We start from the raw sequence: 16,031 nt of genomic DNA, 5'->3' as shown, positions 1-16,031 counted from the left end.
TACGTTGATGCAAGCATTCAGGACTGTGAAACAATCACTGCATTTTATTGCCCTTGCGCACCTGCCCTTAATAAGACGTCCCAGCTTCAAATCGAAGAGCCTCCTTCCTCCTTTTTTGCTGAGCTCCTTGCTGTTCGAGAAGCGTTGTGCTCTGTGGCCGCTTTTTCCATGATACCCATGGCCCGGATCATCCATCATCCGCACTGATGCCCTCCAGGTGACGCGGCTTCTGCGATGCGTCAGTCGCAGCCTTGAAATATGTCAACCGAGTCACCTTCTGGCTGCACGCATCCCGCAGCCAGCACCTATCGAGTGGATCCCACGCACCTTCTGAGCTTCTGAGCATGGGCAAAGGCTGGAGTATGTTGCGATAACGACCTCCGGTTGTTACCGTAGCGAGCAACGTGCCCGACACGGACGCAGGTAAAGCGTCGTCAGTTCTCTGATCAGCAGGGTTCTGAGATCGTGCAGCGAACCTTTGATAACGAGGGAACATTGTTGGGGTCCCAGAAGTGGACGTATGACAATCCGTGGTGCCAGCAGCGTAAAGTCCCAGCTTCACTAGTTCGTTTCGCACGATGGCTTGGACGAATGAAACAACTAGTTCGCTCGAGTCATCAGCGTTAAAGTGAGCAAAGAGGGTAGCTTGAGCTATCGCTTCGATTTTGCGGCGGACGGTCCTCGACAATTCGGCAGAAGGCGGTGAAAAGTGAGATGGCGGCCACTCTGCACACGAAATCGTCGCGCCGTTGCTGGGAAGCCGGGCGAATGGTCGTACAAGACGAAGGCTCTTGTCCTGTTCGAAGCGCTGGCACTCCCTTACCACGGCATCAACGGTAGCATAATTTCTACACGTGAGCAGATTGAATGTGTCTTCCGCTATCCCCTTCAGGACATGGCCAGTTACCCCAAATATATGGCGCCCCTGGTTCCGCGAACTCACCCTTCATTCCAACTACGACAGCCACCCGGGCTTCACCGACTTGAAGCATCGCTCCTATACTGCCTGCGGTTGAGAGTGCCTTTCACGAAGGCGTACACTACATTTATTTGAATGACCGACAGTGCTACATGTGACATTCTGCTGCGTCGAAGAGAATATCGGACATTTATGGTGCCGCTGACATCGATTTCAGAAGGAAAGACAAGCATTATCTATCGCATTGCGACGACTCGACGATCGGCCGTTGTCTGTGCAGGTGCTACTTAAACACCGTCCCCATAGCTCATTTGGCCACAAAGCTGGGAAGTCACTTTTGTCTTTCTTGAGGGCGACTGGCCTATGTGAACGCCTTTGACTCGCTCAGGACCTTCACGTGCGTTCGCGAGCTCACCGTGCCTTTTCTCTCCCTCCCCTCCCTCTCTCTATATATTCTTTCTGTTCCCTTTTTACCGTGTCTCAGCGTAGGGCAGCCAACCAGATGCATTTCTGGTTAACATCCCTGCTTTCTCTCTTCATCTCCTCCTCCTCCTCATCAGACTTTGGCATGTCGATGTGAGCTTTACGGTACAGCGCCAGCACCTCCTGTATGTACAACATGTGCGTCTCCGCGGGCGTTGTGGCTAAAGTTGACAGCTGTTTATTCGAAGCAATTTTCTGACTGGAGGCCTTACCTAACCGGTCACGGGGCTTTTGCTTAAATTTATCCCAGCTCCCATGATTGCCATGCCACAACTTCGGCGTTCCATTGAGCTAGAAGACCGCATTGGCCGATATAACCGTCAGGTATAAGTGATTGTGATCGCTCACCCGTTCGCATTGTGTCGGCCACTCCTCAACGTCGGCGTCATCGGTCCCGTTGAGCGTTCCACGGTCTCGACAGTGGGCTTAAACAATCGTCCTCAGCGCAGACGCAGATTCCGGCTGGTCCGATGGTGGTGGCCCAGCACTGCCAACCGCTTCGAAGCTTCGTCGTGTGGAGAGAGTACCACGTGCCTCCACGAATGTGTGACGCGGCGTTAAATAGAAAAACGCGAAGCATGAATATAAGAAGACTGTTTACAGGCAAGGCCAAGATGGCTGACCGCAAGCAACGTCCCGGCCATTGTCTTTCTAGTTAGCCCAAGGAGGTGGCTCGTAATAATACGTACGCTGACCCTCCTGCATGGGGCGAATTGGCTCGCAGTATTTGCTACTAAACAAACATATTTATAAAGAATGTTTTTCCACAACGCAAATCAAAGATATGTTACAAATGCCTCGACTTTGGGCGGAAGTGTTTTCTTTGTGACACAAGGTGCATGTCTTTCTTTTCGCAGTAGTTTATCTCTAGTACAAGGTAGAGTTTCTGGTCATTTTCTTCAATGAAGTGATATTATGCAACTGCCACCACCGTGGATCGACGACTGCTATTTTGTTGAATTAAGTTTTTATAAAGACTGGCGAAGTATACTACAGCGGTTGCCCGCACAAATCCTGATGATGTAATGTTGAAGATACGGCGAATTTTTGTCTTTGTCTGCAGTACTGTTTCGAAGGGGCTGCGAAGTTGCGCGCCGGGCGTCTACGAGGCCTGCAACCAGAAGGAACCCATACGGACAGCCCTCAATAACGTGACAGGCGCCCTGCTTCACTCCATTGGCTGCCAGGACAGCAAGGATGCTGAGGGCCCTCATAATGGTCGGTGTTCCGTATGATTGCATGAACTAACTACACGCTTCATCTTGCAATTTACAATTCCGAGTCGTTGTGCGCTTCTAAAATGGAGGCAACAGTGTCACCTTTGCGCATTGCAAGTTGCACTAAAGATGAGCAGCGCTTTGTCATGACTGCAACATAACGTCTGGCAGCGTACGGCTTTATAAAATTCCAGAATATTTTTTTTTCATTGCGCTGATATACTATATGGCAGGCACATTACGTTTTCCTTCAAGCCGCCGACGTAACGGAAAGTCAGGGTCCACTAGGACGTGCTACCTTTATGTCTCATTTCTCCTCAATTTCTTCGCATTGGGTCGCTTGTCTGTGCGTTCGCGTTTCTCTCAAGGGGTAACACACTGTGATACACATCGTGCAGGAATGGTGTGAGCACCTGAATTGATTAGATTTTATATCTTTGTTTTCGTCCATTTCCCGCTCTGCCACCGGCACATTGTGCTGTAGAAGGATGGACATTTGGGCGAATTGGTACTGGTTGAATATTTTGAAAGGGCGGCGCTAGAAGATGAAGACCGAAGGCAGAAACACACAGGACAGCGCTGAACTCACACCTAACTTTATTCGAAGGCATACACAAATTTATGCACTACAATCCATTGCCACGTGCTCTCCCATCGATGGCGTCATTATGAGCTTGCATTCCGCCTAATTACATAATTAGTCAATTATTTACATCCCAAATATTATAATTTGATGGAAAGTGTCAATGAGAAATTTGCAGAGCAACATGAAAAACTCCGATACGGCATTCGGCTGCTCAACACGCGCTGCATAAAAGTGTTCTTTTCTTTCCCGGGGGCGAAAGCAGCCCGCGAATACACGCAATATGGCTGCGCGAATAGCCGCTCGACGCACTTTGCGTGCTTTCGCGGGCTTCTTTTACTCTCAGAGAAAACACTTTTATGTAGCACGTGTTGAGCAACTGAAAGCTGCATCGGGAGTTTTTTTCATGTTGGTTTACAATTTTCTCATGCATACTTTTCAACTAATAATATTTTAGAGGTTGTGTAATTACTTAAAACAAATTGTGTACTTAGACGGAACGCAAAAAAAAAATAATCTCCAAGCGGCGGTAAACAACATTACCTTGGTTCCATCTAGGTACGTGGCATTGGCATATCTTTAAGTATTCGTGCGTGATATTTGGGAGAACCTATATAGTTTCCTGGGCACCGAAATTTCTTATACACTAATTGGTATGTATACCAGGAGTTTACCTGAAAAAAGCGGTAAAACTTATTCATGAGATATTAAAAGAAGCGCCATGTTAGACTTAAAACAAACAAACAAACACAGATGGTGTAGTGCGACGAGAATGCTGTTTATTAAGGTAATATTATTTATTTTCATAATGAATGGGCCATATATTGCCTCTCTAATGCATACCAAGTTATCATAATTCTTTCTTTTTGTTTTTCGAAAATCTGCTGACAAAGGTCTACAAAAGCTTAGGAGCGTGATGTTTCTTCTAAGATTTTTTTCGACTTATCATATTAACATAGTATATGGCACAGCGATGGGAAAGGACTAGAGGGTCTTGTTACGTCGGAAGTGAGAATATATAATGTGCACAAAATGGGCACTTATATATATGTATAGTAAAGTGTTGCGACTCTTTAAACAGTGCTCAAATTTTAAGACTTGCGAGGGCAGGTGTTAGCAGTTCGTATTCTGTTGAAGGTTTTGCTCAGCAAACGCAAAACGAAAAATTGGGGGATTGGTTTCAGAGGCCTTTCTCCTGCAAATGACCTCGAAGTTTTTCTGGTGATGTTGGCGATCATGTTGCTATGCTTTCTCTGACCCCTTAGCCTTCTTCAACATACGAGTAGAATGTACTTCACCAGCCGTTCACCTTAACGATGGTGTACGCTTTTAAATATAATGGGGCTTTATGTGTTGAGAGAAGGGTTAGCATTAGGTTTTCATCATGATGTACATTTCGCAGAGGCTGGTGCCCCACTTCTCCCCTGACTATCGGCCACTGTAATGCTGTCTGTCGTAAAAAATCTGCAAAGCTTTTATTTGTGAACACGTTGCGAGATGCGAGCAATACCTACACACATTCTTCGCAAATGTGTTTATTTTATGCATACTCTTGTTGGAGCTTACTCCGAGCACTTGCAAAAGCCGCCGAACGCTACGGTGCAGGCGACCAGCCTCCCGCGCCCCAAGCGCCGGCACCCTCGGGCAGCAGCGACTGCGAGACCCGGATGACGCACGTGACGGCTTGCCTGCGCGAAATCGTCAGCCCCAATACCGTCGCCAACGAGCTCCTCGAGAAGGTGCGCACCCAGCCCATGGACTACGACGAGGCCTTCTGCAGGTGAGAGTGGGCACAGCTGTACGCGGAACGCAGAACGGGTTACAAGGAAACGTAAACTGAGTGCAATCACGTTTCCTTTCCACTTTGTTCGTTTTTCTGCTTTTCTGTACAACACGAGCTATGGAAACTAAGGGCTAAAGTCTATAGCTGCCCACCCGCACCTGACCAAGAAGCTTGGCCCAGCGCAACATGCAGTCTGAACAGCATCGCAAACACGCTGAATTGACAGACGAAATGCTCAGTGTTATAATATACCACATAGCTGAAGAATTATTACGAGCCAAAAACCATAATAAAGAAATGTAAATGCTGAACAAGATACAAAGCACATACTTCGGCTTGTATCCAGCAAAAAATAAGACTAAGGGAAAGCCCCTCCACCACCCTCGTTACCCGTCACGAAACGAATAGTACAGATGCACTTACACACAATAAGATAAAACCTGTGTTTGTTATTGTAACACAATAGTAAGGCTGCTTTTGAAACCTTTTAGCGACACTGTCTGCATCACCTCTTTCAGTATGTCATCGTTTCTTTATTTAGAAAATATAGAATCTGATATTCTGAACTTTGCAAACCGCAAATACTCTTCGTTTTGGTAGTCGGTAATGAGGCTTTCTTAAATTTAACGTTTTGCACATGTGGAGATATGTTTTCTGAAATGTGTAGTAGCCTTGCTTTATTTGACTATGCGTGTGCCTTCATATTTTACTTGTGTGTGGTTTGTTAGTGCTGAGAAAGTTATATAGAGAAATAAAATTTATTCTGACTTCACTAAAGGTCAACTTCCCAAGAGCGCGAATTAATTTCGTTTGTATAGAGCCAAATTATCTGACATTTTGGAGATTGGTACCCAAGACTGGAAAATACATTCTAAATATGACTGGAGAATTGAATAACAAATTGGGATATTGAATTGATCTGGAATGTTAAGACGAATTTTCTACTGTATACCTGCAACCTTTGATCGCTTAAGTTTCAAATAATGAACATGAAGAAAGTGGATAAACCGAAAGGCCCGGTGTTTAGCAATCATATCGTAAGAAGCCAACAAACACATACCAAGGACGACATAGGATAAGTTACTTGTACTTAATGATTGAATTAAAGAAATGATAAATTAATGGAAATGACAGTGAAATAAAAATTCAGAGCCCTTCCGCTACGGGAAGATGGAAGACCAGCGAATCTGTATTGCTCAATAGCTATGTTAGGTTCTATATGGCGGTCATGCTATATAGGTCGAGTAAAGGTACAAATACATAACTCCGTTGTCTGTATCGTCTTTTTTTTGTTTGTTATTTATGATCATTTTTATTGTTTTTATTGTATTTTTAATTTATATTTTTAATTTACTTTTCATTCCTTTTTTTATTTTATACATTACACTGACGTTTCGACACGCATCGCCATAGACTAGCGTTTGGGCAACAGCCTTCATCGCTCCGGCGCATTGTTTTTTCTAGCTGGGAAAGAAGACGGCGACGGCGAACGCGCCAGCAGTGGCGTTAGCGCGTTTGCGCGGTGGGCACCGGGAATTCTTTAACAGTCCTTTTTGGAAAAGTTCCACAAAATATTTTTTTCAAAACATCCGTTCTTACCCTTGTGCCTGGGACCTCTTTGGGCCCCACGTGTGACAAGGGCAGTTCGAGGGCGCGTTACAGGATTCTGTGCTTACAGGGTTAAGTGCCATTGAACTTGGAGCCTTTATGCACTATCACCAGGATCGGCCCACATGTTGATTTGTTTTTGTCAACATGTCGGGTGGGGGGGGACACATTTTTTTCCAGATCCTAGCCTTGAACAGCTTCACTGTAAAAACAATTTGCCTGCAGGTGACGAACAATCCCACGTCTTCGCATTACGCGTGCGATGCCCTAACCGACTGAGCTACCGTGGCACCGTTCTAACCATCCACTTTCTCGGGTACTTATGCCACACTACTAGAACTAACCCTAGGAGTGTTAACTAGGCCAACCACTCACAAATAATAAACATAGACGTTCCAAGGTACGGGTTCATGAAAAAGTACGCCAAAGAATTTTATGCTGCTAACTGGATGTACACTATCGTCTCGAAATTTTACTTTACAGTTACTCCTGATTTACAGCTTAAATGTTATGTATTTTGTTTTTGCAATACTCAGTTCAAGCTGATAGACTTATAGTTAAATGGAAAGCTGCTCTAACCAAACAAACCCATATTTCCTCGTTCATATAAAAAATAATTAAAAAGAAACTTTGAAGGACGCTTAGGCTTCAGCTTTAAGAGTGGAACGCGCTAGCACCCAAAGATCCCTGACCGCTTCTCACGCTTCCTGGAAATTGCAGCTTATGTATTCGTAATGTTTACCGTGAAACACCGGCGGTGAATGCTATGTACGAAGGCGAGCTTTAAGGTAGAAAGGCGGCCTCTTGCGTGCGCCGATATCAAGGTTATTGCACAGCCGCGCCGAAAACTTACGTCATTTTGAGGTTTATGCTATTGTTTAGCACTTTTAATATTTCAGTCTGAGAAGATTGAACTTAAACGCGGTGCGCTGTCAGTCTTTTGTTTCACGACATTTGTTTGCGGGCTGTCATTCTCAAAATTCCGAGGAATAACTTTGTCAAGAATGTAAGACATGGTTTGAGCAACTTTAGAGATAGAACGATGTGGCAATATAACGTGCATATACAGCATGTCATATAGCAAGGTGTGGCATATACATGTGCCTAAATATATATGGCAATCTTCGCTCACGGGACGCCAATGCAGGCGGCGACGCCGACACCAGATTTTTGGGCCTTTAGCGCTTTCGCGTTAAAAGTTTGTGACTAGTATAGTCAGCCTCTTGAAGCTGTGCGCGAGTGCAATTATCTAGGAAAAGTACAAAAGTGGTGCCTTGATCATGAACCACATATGTTCAGACGAATAACATCAGTTGGAGCACATACAACAAAATATCTTAAGCAATGAAAGGAAGCTTACCAGTATCCTTTGGAAGGAAAGCATATCTTGAATGCATTCGCCCCGAGAAAAGACGCTGAAACTTGGGGCATAAAAATTAGCTTGAGAAGAAAAGCAGAACCTTCACAATGAGCGATGGAACAAAAAAAATGAAAGGAGTAACACAAATAGACAGCGACATGACCATGAACAGGTGTGGTGTGTTTGACTTCAGGATTCAGGAAACCATGGTGAAGGTGGGTATTTCGATGACGAAAGGAGAGAGAGAGCGAAGGCTTTTTTGAAAAGGCAGATTAGTCAGCGTATTTTCATGTGCGTGCTCCTCCGCAGGGAACGGGATGAAGGAGTATAATGCCCCTTGAAGAAGGTGGTCAAATGTGCCACCTTACGTTATTATTGGCAGCAGAATAAGCGTCCGAGGCGATGGAAAGAAAATAAAATGACAGTCTTGATGAGATGACATCTGTGGGTCATAGTTTAGAGACCAAACTTATTGTTCAATATACAAGAAGTCCAGGGCCTTTGCGCTGTTTTGATGGGCAAGACCGGCAGCATCCGTGTTAGTGTCAAGGGGCTTTGGTCGAGCTTTTTCACGTTGATTTTAAATACACGTCCCTTGTCTCTGTAAGCTGGGTCTGTAGATGTCATGGCGCCGCAGTTGTCTCAACATGGACTTGTATTTTGGCATTCCCAGAAATAAGACTGTTCATGTGTGTAACGTTTAGCAGAGGTCCCTAATATGGCGTCTCCGTGGGCCTTGGTAAACATTGTGGTAGCCTTGATTGAAGTCTTGCGTCCATGTTGAAAAATAAATTGTAATTGCATGAAAATGAAGACCATCCTCTGGGCCGTTCATTGCGTACATAGCATTTCGCCCAAGCCGATCCTTTTATTGAAAAACAACGAAAGACAATAAAATTACAGGCGTATGATGTTTACATGGAATGAGTCTCGAATCATTCCGCTCTCACACTCGGACCTATAAAGCCTTAAATACAGCCTCGTGCGTAGCTGGCACCATCAGTCACGAGATACGAAGGCATAGTCACCAAAGAGTGACTGTGACTCATTCTGGGTCTGCGACATCGGTGGCCCGCGCCTCCATATCGCTTCTTTTGGCTCAGGGCATCGCAGGCGGCAGTCACTGTGGTTGCGCACAATGGCAGTGCGTCAAAGGTTCGAGCCACCAAATTTAGAATCGGCCCGACATGCGTACTCGCCATCACTGGAAACGGAAACACTCAGTCCGTCTCATGTTAGGGTCAATGACTACGCGCAGAGAATCTCGAAGTTGAATGTGCCCTTGCTCCTGGTAGCAGTTTCACTCGAAACATTCTTGGAATTTGGCTCTCATGGTGTTTCTCAGAGCTGAGGGCAGTTAGCTTGGAAAGGGAGCTGATAGCGTTGTCCGCTTTCCCTGTCCAATTTTAGGCCGATAATCACAAAGAGGTGACAGCGATAAAGAAATAGAGCACAGATTGGTATAGCATGCATGCCGGTTCAGATTTTGAAAAGTCCAGCTGGGTAGGTCATGTAATGGGTACAATAGATAACTAACTGGTAATGTGCCAGGGTAGCGTAAATGGACGCGGATTAGGTGATGTGATGAGATTAGAAATATGGCAGAATCGAATCACGGACACAACGCAGGGCTAAGCAGAAATCACCAATCGTCTTCATCTGCGGTCGACGTAAAATAAGCAGAAGCTGACACTATTGATAAGAAGGTGCTTAGTACTGAAAACCGCTCAGCTTAGGAAATAAAATCACTTTCGTTGTATGAAACCAGTTTTGTAACTAATATCAAGGTAAACGGATTGAAGTACCATGGTAATACGATGCCTTGCAATGGTTAAAGTTTGGTTATCTGAAATCCTTGCTTCGTCGATACAAAGCATAAATAATTTCTCTATTGATTCAGGGACAATGTTCCACCATGCATGGACATTTCTACTGTCACTTTTGCGTAAAGAAAATTACCAGCAATAAAATTCAGATAGAGACAACTTCGACGTCGAAATTCAATAAATTGGAGGAGGGTTGTTAGCTCCCCGCGGCCTTATATGCCTTTCCGCCATAAAACATTAATCATCCATCAGAAGCGTTGTTGTTAGTTCGCGGCTTAAGTTCTGTTCTTTTTTTTACTGTCGTTTGATGCTGTTTAGAAGTCTTCCAAGGATTCAATCTGTTCGCAACGCAAGAAGGACGAGCTTGTTGGCAGGCCCTATTTGGCGGTAATTCTTCAATGTAGGCCAACAGCATTTGTGGGCGGATACTTAAGGCTATGAATAAATATTCCCGACTAGCCCGCAAACTAACCTAACTTTTCAGATGTCATCATACCTTAAAGCTTAGTGACCGTTGGATGAAGATACACATGGTAGCTTCTGCGCTTCTGCCAGTGGTTACGAGTATGAATGCAGGCAAATATGCAATATTGCATTGAGAGAAATTTTACTTCTTCTTGTGAAAGTATTTCTAGAAATAACTTGCAGTTTCACCCTTAAAACGAAGCACTCCTTGAAATACCAATTTCTTAGACAGCTATACGAAGTGAGGCTAGTAGTTTTATCGGCCGCGGTAACATTCACTTACTAACTATATTAATAGGCATGAAGTCGTGCGACGTGTACACATCTCACTCGAAGACGACCGACTCTCGCTGCGATGAGTGTCAGCAGTGGCGAACGAATTCTCTTCGTGCTGCCTCTCGCTTCAACGTGAACTAGTCGCGCGAGAACAAAGCGCGCACGAGGCCATCAGGCTTCTCGCGTCGCCTTGTTTTGCACCCACCGCAGATTACCTCCAAGATAGGGCGCGTACGGCCGCGCTCGGCCACGCAATGCGCAGCTGCGCAGTAGAAGAATAGGTGCGCACTAACCTGTCCCCCTTTCCCCTGCCCCCTATTAGTTCGCGCATGTCACCCCGCTCCTGCCCTTGCGCACGCGAGGAGAAACCGCCGCGTCTCGCCTTCACTTTTCTCGGCTGACCCTAGCATGCTTCACCTCGCACCTACAGCATACCGTGCGCTGCCGCGACGTTATCGTTTTCGCCTTTAGTATACGGTACCTCACGGTGACGTGGACACCGACGACGATGGTGGAAGCTCACCATGAGTGTCCATATATTTGCTATCGCAACAAAAAATGTGTGAGAAGTTATTCACGATAACGTTCCAAGTATGCGAATAGCCGAAACGCGTCACCGAGGCAGCTTGTGCAGCAGCCGGGCTACTCGCTCGTGCTTCCCTCGGGACACGCTGAGGAAATCATGCTGCCGCGAAGTTCTTTGCGTGGCGCGAGTGACTGCATTGGAGTTGCGCTGGTTCGTATGAGTGTCGTCTACTGCAGCCTAGCCCTTATCTTACGCTTCATTCTAGACACGTTGCGCCACCTAACAGCCTGCCTGCAAAGTATAGGCGTGGCCTCAGGGATGCGTGGAACGCTGGTGTGTGCCAGCAGTGAGAATTATTCCAGCCTTTCTGCGGAAATTTGAGGCGCAGTGCGTTGAAACATCGTGCTACTGTGTTTGAGAAATCCGCGTGACGACTTCGATTCCGCCACGCACCCGATAAACTTCAAAGGATTATAGACTGGCATTAGATTCCAGATCGGCCTGCAGTTATGGACTGTAGTGTTTTCGGGGTCGGCCTACATTGTTTGGACTGCATTATGTTCGAGATTGGCCTGGGAAAGCGGCTAAGTAGTGGCAGGAACAAAACCGGGTGAGGCGGACTTCGCTACCGTAATCAGAAGACGACGAAGAAGGTAAGTATCATGAAGATGAAAAACGAGAAAAGTTATTTTTAATGTTTGAGTGCATGAGATGTAGAATATATTTATTCTATGCGAGATTATAGCGTTTCTGCTTAATAGTTAGACCTCACGGCCTTGTATAAGTCCTTTCGCATAGCCGAGACAATCGGCGGAGAGATGTAAAAGTAAAATGTCGAAGTCCTTTTGTTGACTCATGGTGCTGACGATAGCTCCCCGCGCAGTGATCTTGCTAGTGCGTGAGCGTTGGCTGCAAATTCTTGGTCCTTTTGTCCACCCGTCGTGCATGTCCTCTTCTCCCTCGTTGCTCATATCAGTTGCTCGGCTCACCTCAGGAAGTAGCTCTGAGGTCGTATGTACAATGACCTGGGGCAGAGGGACCGGAACATTGTCTATTCTCAATATAGCGGCTGTGGATGCGCCCAATGGAGTTCCCAAGACAAGCTTTCTTATTGAAGTTCGGCGTTTCTCCACTGCCATCTTGGGATGCGGCACACTGTGCAGGGGCATAGGCAGAAAGTTTTCATTTTTCTGGAGAGCGAGGGGGTGGGCGACCAGTTTTTTCAAACCCCATGTATGTATATATATTTCTCACTTGCCGGATAATATGAGGATTTACAATACCTCATGGTAGGAGACAATTCAGTTTCACAGCCTGAGTCTTCTCACAGCACCAAGAATCTGGCGTCTCTCGGTGGTGTAATCTTCCTTCGGCTAATTGTCGTATATTTGGCTGTCACTAATACTGTTTCGCCTTTCCGGCGAAGCTGCAGCCTCTCTTTGTGATTTTTTTTTCTTTGAGTCCGAGTATAAGCGCTGCGGTGCATGACTGCTGTTGATTTTGGTTTCGAGTGAATCCGGCTTGCTCTCATTTTGGCAGCGATCTTTACCTAATAGAAGTCGAACTGAAAGTTGAGAAAGGCCAAACTCGAGAATGCGAGGTCCTAGATTTGGACCTTTTTTCGTAAGTTAAGAGCCCAAAGCGGAAAAGAAACCACCAAACTCCATCTCGGAGTCTAGTGTGAGGGCATCAGAAGGGACGTCAAAACAGCGTCCAAAAGGATTGTTAAACACACTAACGTAGAGGCAAGGGGGACTCGAAATTTGCCCACTTAATAGAAGCCAAGGAAGCCATAACCCGAAGGTGGCGGGCCCAAAGGCTAAATCGTAGGCTGAGAAAAAAGAATCGCAGAACTTAACAAACAAATCGAACAACACTGTAAGACCCTCTGCCAGCAACAGTGGCAGTGGGACAAGTTTTATGAGTCAATCGATGGGCAAATAAGGCACGGCAAGGCGTGGAAATTGATCATGCATCTGCTGGATGAAGAAGGCACTAAAGCCAACCAGAGACACAGCCTTGCCCGAGGTATACACGTAGCTCTTAAGGATCAGCCCATCGAAACAGTCACCAAACAACTAATTGACAAATACCTACATGTTAGAAATGAGCAGGACCAACCACTTCCATCAGAATACAGGTGAGTCTATACTTGAACTCGACCAACCCCTCGCCACATACGAAATACGGAGGGGGGTTAAGTGAAGTAAATCGAAAGTCAGCCCCTGGTCCTGATGGAGCAACAAACAGATCACTTAGCAATCTCGATGAGCCGTCTATTGAATCGCCGACAGACGTCATCAATGAAGCATGGATTTCAGGCGAAGTCTCAGAAGAATGGAAAACTTCACAAGTTATAGTAATACCAAAACTGGGTAAACCTCCAGGCTTGGACAACTTAAGACCAATATCCCTTACATCAGGCGTAGGGAAGGTCGCTGAACACGCAATCCTTAATAGGCTAAAAGACCACAGAGGACAATAATATCTACACTCACAACATGCTGGGTTTTAGGTCAGCACTTTCCACGCAGGATCCCATGAAGCAAATTAAACACCACATACTCGACGGATATTCTAGAAATAATAAAGCCATACTCGGATCATACTTGGAAAAAGCGTTTGACAGCATCAAGCATGAGTACATCCTCAAAACGATAGAAGACATTGGACTCGGGTTGAGGATGTTTAAATACATCAAATCCTTTCTCGAAGCACGCACTGCGAAAATAAAGGTCGGCGACACAAACCCGGAAGGGGTTCAGCTCGAAGATCGAAGAACCCCCCAAGGATCGGTGATCCTCCCGTCCCTTTCAACCTATGCATGATTGGTCTGTCCAGAAAGCTGGGCAACATTAAGGGCATTGACGATACCATATATGCTGATCATCTCACTGTAAGGTGTGTTGGTGGCAGTGAAGGGCAGATACAGGATGCACTGACTGAAGCGATCAAGATGGCGGAGGAATACCTGAGACCCACTGGACTCAGGTGCTCCCCACATAAATTGCAGTAGCTACATTAAAAACGTGAAAAAGGGGGCAGGCCTAAGGGCTGGAAACCTCTATCGAAAAGCAATATACACCCACATACAGAAAATGGTGTCAATATACCCAGAGTCAACGTGATCAGGGTACTAGGCCTTTTCATTGATGCAAACAGCGGAAACCATTCGCAAGTCAAGAAAATCACCCTTAAGACGGATAACGCGTGCAGGATGATCAGACGCCTGGCAGGAAGGCACAAGGCCATGAAAGAAGATAACCTAATGAGGGTAATCAACTCTTTCGTACATTGTCATATTTCATACGCCGCTGCCATGTACAACTGGATGCAGGTTGAACTCAAGAAGCTTGACTCAGTGATCAAGAAGGTTGTTAAAAGCGCATTGGGACTCCCTATTCGAACCAGGACTGAAAAATTGCTCAATTTAGGAATACACAACACGACCATCGAGATCGTAGACGCTCAAGAAACATCACAAATAGCGAGATTATCTACAACCAGCACGGAAAGATCAATCCTGGACAAGATCATGATCAACCCCATTACGGATCCTGCACAGTACACTAAAGTTAATCAAGAATTCGCAGACAACATATTTATCGCACTGCTACCCAGGAATATGCACCCAAAACATAACATCAACAGGAGAGTTGCACGAGCCATGGCGTTAATCAAGAAAATGGATAATGGGGGCAGAGGAGCCTGCTTTGTTGATTCGGCTGCCTACAAGGATCGAACTAAGTTCAAGGCGCCGGTAGTGGATCATCAGGGCAAATGCACCAACTGCGCCATGGTCTATGCTAGCAAACCTGAAGTCGCAGAACAAGTTGTCATTGCATTGACACTAACAGACGATAGATTCACAGAAATATATAGTGACTCTAAAACAGCTATTAGAGCTTTGACTAGGGAAAAGATTTCCCCACAGGCTGCGAGAATAATTAACCAAAGGCAAACAAATGTTACACGTTGCATTTATTGGTTTGCGGTGCCCCTTGGTTCACTTGATGACATTCCTGTCAATCCAAATGAATCGGCCAAGAGCATCGCCCGCGACCTTACAGACCGGGCCGCTTTTACATATGGTTTTGATTCTCCTGGATTGGAGAACCTACAGAGAGACGCTCATTACATAGAATGAAATTGCAAGACATTACTACATGGAAAGGAGGGAGTTTCTATCCCCTAAATATAGGCTAAACAGAGCCCAAGCAGTTACAGTTAGGACATTACAAACACAGTCTTATTATTCACCTACACAAATAAAGGATTGGTATGACATTGCAGAGAGGAATATTATATGCAAAGCATGCGAAAAGGAGATATTCACGCTTGAACATCTGCTCTGGGAGTGTGGGTCACTCGGCCCTGGCATTTCCCAGAATCGGTTTTTAGGAATGATCAGATCTCCAGATCATATCCCACAAGTCCTGGCTCTACAGTACTCCCGTGATAGGGCTAGGAGGCTTGACCTCCCGGTCCCAACATGGGACTAGCCAGGCAGGTGGCAACACCTTGTACAGGACCAGAATAAAGATTTTTCCTCCTCCTGCTCTTCCTTCGCCTCAATTCGCTTTCTGAGTGAATTACACAGGGTCATCTAACTATCATGCACCAAGACCTAAAGAAAGAGCAGTAGCGTTACTCAAGCCGTCAGTAATTTTTTGTTACTGAGATTTATTTCGCTTATTGTAATTAATTATCTAAATTGAGAAGTACTATGAAAGTAATATGAAATTATGAACGGGACATTTGTAGGCACCCCCAAATTACTTCTAACTGTGACGTTTTCAGCGACGCACAAGATGCGTGCATTTTTTTCCGACTGGCAAAGAAACGTCACGAAATATTGTCATGCAGTAGTGAGGGTAAAGAACATAATAGCGACACTTTGAATGACGAAAGTAACGTTTATTGGGCGAACCTGTGCCCACAAAAACAAGCTGCACTTAAAGCACAGCGTTAGCCGCGGACGCAGT

General features: G+C 45.6%; 1 protein-coding gene across 1 annotated transcript in view; it reads left to right on the top strand.

Annotated features, from left to right (window-relative positions):
* Positions 1-16,031, top strand: part of LOC135908093 (uncharacterized) — an 84,308-nt gene that overhangs the window by 42,970 nt on the left and 25,307 nt on the right. Inside the window, exons 5-6 of the mRNA XM_065439845.1 lie at positions 2,466-2,620; positions 4,808-4,982. Of these exons, the coding sequence (XP_065295917.1) occupies positions 2,466-2,620; positions 4,808-4,982 (330 nt within the window). The remainder of the gene's footprint in view (positions 1-2,465; positions 2,621-4,807; positions 4,983-16,031) is intronic.

The sequence above is a fragment of the Dermacentor albipictus genome, chromosome 5 (genome assembly GCF_038994185.2).
Source record: "Dermacentor albipictus isolate Rhodes 1998 colony chromosome 5, USDA_Dalb.pri_finalv2, whole genome shotgun sequence".
Classification (NCBI taxonomy): Eukaryota; Metazoa; Arthropoda; class Arachnida; order Ixodida; family Ixodidae; genus Dermacentor; species Dermacentor albipictus.
This window is presented reverse-complemented; position numbering and strand designations above follow the sequence as displayed.